This window comes from Nicotiana tabacum, chromosome 8, assembly GCF_000715075.1.
Source record: "Nicotiana tabacum cultivar K326 chromosome 8, ASM71507v2, whole genome shotgun sequence".
NCBI classification, from domain to species: domain Eukaryota; kingdom Viridiplantae; phylum Streptophyta; class Magnoliopsida; order Solanales; family Solanaceae; genus Nicotiana; species Nicotiana tabacum.
Genome location: NC_134087.1, coordinates 66,080,285 through 66,084,217, shown reverse-complemented (window position 1 = coordinate 66,084,217; position 3,933 = coordinate 66,080,285). Strand labels below are relative to the sequence as shown.

The 3,933-nt window shown below is 32.1% G+C and overlaps 1 protein-coding gene across 3 annotated transcripts; it reads left to right on the top strand.

Annotated features, from left to right (window-relative positions):
• The first annotated feature begins 436 nt into the window (after positions 1–436).
• Positions 437–3,015, top strand: LOC107799016 (uncharacterized). Of its 3 annotated transcripts, XR_012694518.1 has the most exons (7): positions 437–490; positions 730–893; positions 966–1,076; positions 1,280–1,335; positions 1,445–1,495; positions 1,776–1,830; positions 2,812–3,015. XR_012694518.1 is itself a non-coding variant. In XM_075220862.1 (3 exons), the coding sequence occupies exons 1-3, from the start codon at positions 1,174–1,176 to the stop codon at positions 1,926–1,928; spliced, it is 366 nt and encodes a 121-aa protein (XP_075076963.1). In that variant the 5' UTR covers positions 1,145–1,173; the 3' UTR covers positions 1,929–1,948. The 3 variants fall into 3 exon arrangements, 1 of the variants encoding a protein (XP_075076963.1); XR_012694517.1 differs by lacking the exon at positions 2,812–3,015 and having other exon boundaries at positions 1,776–1,914; XM_075220862.1 differs by lacking the exons at positions 437–490; positions 730–893; positions 966–1,076; positions 2,812–3,015 and having other exon boundaries at positions 1,145–1,335; positions 1,776–1,948.
• The last annotated feature ends 918 nt before the right edge of the window (positions 3,016–3,933 follow it).

The following is a 3,933-nucleotide window of genomic DNA, read 5'->3' as shown; positions in this document are numbered from 1 at the left end:
GAAAATTAAAATATCAAGTTTATTTTTTGCATTTGGTTCTCTTATTGTATAGTTTGAAAAAGTAGTTGAGCATTTAGAATATGAAAAGTTCTTACATTACATTTATCTTCTTTCTTTGATATTCTGAAAGAACATCTTTTCTTTCAATGTAAAGAACATCTTTACATTGCATTTCAAGTTTACTTTTGGCCTTTGGTTCTCTTATTTTATGGTTTGAAAAAGTGATTGAGCATTTAGAATATGAAAAGTTCTTACATTACATTTATCTTCTTTCTTTGATAAACAAATAAACAAAAATAACAAACATCAAACAAACAATGCACCTACACTGTAAGCTTAAACTAAAGAAAGACAGAATATAACTTTCTGCTATGTAAGAAAGCAACTTATCAGTGGCAAAATACTACAAATTGATATCAACTAATTCGCCTTGCTTGCGATCAACGGCATGTCGGCATAGTTCCTCTAAATCATAATCCATATCATAGAGGTATCTATCCTTTCCTCATGTCAATGACTCGCCACATGGACCATCTTTTTTATGTCTTTACATTACATTTCAAGTTTAGTTTTGGCCTTTAGTTCTCTTATTTTATGGTTTGAAAAAGTGGTTGATAATTTAGAATATGAAAAGTTCTTGAATTACATTTATGTTATTTCTTTGATATTCTGATAGACCATATTTTTTATGTCTTTTTATTACATTTGTCTTATCAATTTATTCAACAGGAAGGTCCCTGTTGGATTGTTGCAAGTATTGAAAATTTAGAACTTGAAAAAGGGTGGTCGTACGTTGGCTGTAAGAAGTGTCAAAAGAAGGTGGATAAATCGGGAAACATTTATCTTTGCCCAAACCAAAAATGTAAAAATGAAGATTACTCAGCGGTGACTAGGTAATAACACAAGCTCTATTTCCTTAATGCATCAAAATGTACATTTATATCTCAAATCACATGTGTATTTAGGTACATGCTTCAGGTTAGAATACTGGATCTGTTTCGCTGTTGCTCTGGGACCGCGAAGCCATCTTTCTTATAGGCAAGTCCGCAAATGAATTGAAGGAAGGATTACCTGAGGTATATCAACTAATTATATTTATATTTGTTATTTGGAACATTCTAACGCGAAATTTCATTCTAGAATACTGGTGCTGTTGATAAGTGTTCCTATCCAATGGACTTGAACAATGTTCTTGAGAGGAAATTCATGTTTAAGGTTATTATCAAAAGGTCGAACATTCAATTGCAAGCTAAAGTTTACAGTGTTGTTAAACTTACAGATGACGAGCAACTGATAAACAAATATAGCCCTGCTCCACATTCAGATACCTTCAATGTATGTGATCTTCGCTTACAAACTTCATAACATATTTAAATTGTGAGTTTCTGTTAAATTACATATTTTTTTGTATAATTTCAAACTCATTTTTTAATTTTTTTGATAGGACCCTGACTTCAATACTAATCAAAGCTTAGATGGAGAGAAGGAATGCGAGGTAAATACATAGCTAATATGTCCTTTAACATTAAAGCTACTTACATATCTCGAAGGATTTCTTTCTGAATAAATTTTCAGATCTGGAGTAGTTTTTTCATAACTTTAAAAGTTCTAGATGTTCACTTTGTTTTTTCTATAGGAAGCTATGAACACACTATTTATATTTTTTAGATTATTCATTCTTTTGATTAAATTATTTGTAGGGCATAAATTAATAAAGCTATAGTAACTATAAGTTCATTACTGATTTACACTAATTTTGTATTTTATATATGCAGGATTCCACTGAAGATAACGACTTAACCGATATTGCAAATACACCTGCCAAGATAGGTATAACTAATGCCGCAACAATGGTTGAAGAAGATCCGAATGCACAATTGTCAGGAAATAAAATCAAAAGAGTATTTAAGAAGAAGAAAACATCATAAGGTGTTTGTGAATGTTACAATTCGAGAAATCAAGAACTGTTTGATTAGTTACTTTAGTATATTATTAGTAGTCTTATTAGTTATGAATAGTATATTTGAATCATTTCACCTTTCTTCTCCTGTTTAACTTTTCAGTTTTACTTAATGTGGAGATTTCAATGGACAAGATATTTGAAACTTTTCATGGTCCTTTCTGTTATTAATGTTTTCCTATTCATATAGATAAGAAGTCCATTCAATTTTACTTCTCCATTTAATTGTTAATTAGTAAAGAGGCTACTTGCCATTGTTGGTTACTTTTTGCCTTATCTCAATGTTACACTGGTTCTATATATAGTTATTTCTCTATCAAGCTATCTACATTAATGTCAAGGTGAACTTTGTTGTTTTATGGCAGCTTTGAATCTATACAGATTTCAAAGCTATCTCATACTGCTGATATAAGTCAATGAATGGAACTAGCTGCAACAAGAGAATGATGGGGTTTGAATACTTTTTTAAATTCTTTCAACAGTTGGTTGACGCTTTTGTCCGCAAGAAAGTCAAGAATTGATGCAATGAGTGTACACGAATAGCATTGAGACACATATTAAATACTTCAGGGACTACATAAATTATGATATGTTTACTTATTTATTTCAGCTCTTAAAGTCTAAATAATTTGATTTTCTTTCATACTTTCTCTGTTGGTTGGATACCTATGTACTCATCATATCAAATCTTTAAAGCAAATTCATTAAGCCACTAACTATTAAAGGGGAAAGTTGGAATTTTACTTTATTTTTAGTGTTGTTATGAGTTTCCTTTGTTAATAATCTCGGCTACAAATCACTATCATATTTGGTTTTTGGGTATTGCTTGCTAAACCAGATATGTTGGACAGGTGGAGGACAAGTCGGACAGACGTAAGTTGTACAATTATCAACACCTCTACGATGCAACTCTCCAGAACAACACCCTTATCGTACAAAAAATGGTTCTTTTCTTTTATTATCTTTTTTCATTGTGCTGTGAGCCGGTGATTGTCCATGATCGCAAAATAGTTTTGGGTGTAATTTTATCGTTATAATGCATTTTATTTTTGAAATTCAGATGTTGTTGATGGCTCAAGCGAGAGTGTATTTAAGAATAGTGAATCAGATAGTGAAGGGAGTATTGTTTTACCCCAGTAAAGAACTCCTACCCGATGATAAAGAAATGACTCTGTTTGATCATTTGGAGGATTTGCGTCAGAGACTCTTTGTCTCTGTTTTGGCCGTTGGTGCTGCTATAGTGGGATGTTTTGCCTTCTCAAAATAAATTATCTTGATTCTTGAAGCCCATGTTCTAGCACAAGTTGTTCGATTTTTGCAATTACGTCCAGGAGAGTTCTTTTTCACTACTTTAAAGGTTAGGAGAAAATGTTTCATTTAATCTTCTTTATCACTCATTCCGGTCACCATTTAATTACTACAGCAAAGTCATTGAACTTTACTTGGTGAACTAGGTGGATCTTTTTTTTTTTGGGGGTATTGCTTGCTAAACCAGGTAAGTTGGACAGATAAAGGACAAGTCGGACATACTATAGGTCAATTCGGACAGGCGCAGGATAAGCCGACAAGTGCAGGACAAATCGGAAAAACATAGGTCGATTCCTATAGGCTCAGGATAAGTCAGACAAAGGCAGGACATGCTAAAAATTAAAAATCGACTATCTGCATATCAATGAGATCTTAATACATTAAATTAAGACTTTTACATTCGTTGCTTCATATAAAGGACAAATCAGACAAGGACAATTACGGATATATTTATCAAAGTGATGGTCCTTTGTAACGATCGTTTGTTAGTCAATTAGTCACATATAAGAATACCCGACCTGTACATGAATGATGAAGCAATACTATAGCTGGTAGCTTATTAATTTTGTCAAAGAATTGTTATTGACCAAGTTGTTCCAGGCTATCAGTTAATGAATTGTGTCAGAATGTTGATACTGGCCATTATAATTTGGTTACTCAATTAT

Bases quoted from the DNA above. Each gene is read 5' to 3' on its own strand.
- LOC107799016 (XM_075220862.1), top strand. From the start codon at position 1,174: ATGGACTTGAACAATGTTCTTGAGAGGAAATTCATGTTTAAGGTTATT. The intron at 1,336-1,444 runs GTATGTGATCTT...TTTTTTTGATAG, and splicing joins CACATTCAGATACCTTCAAT to GACCCTGACTTCAATACTAA. The intron at 1,496-1,775 runs GTAAATACATAG...TTATATATGCAG, and splicing joins ATGGAGAGAAGGAATGCGAG to GATTCCACTGAAGATAACGA.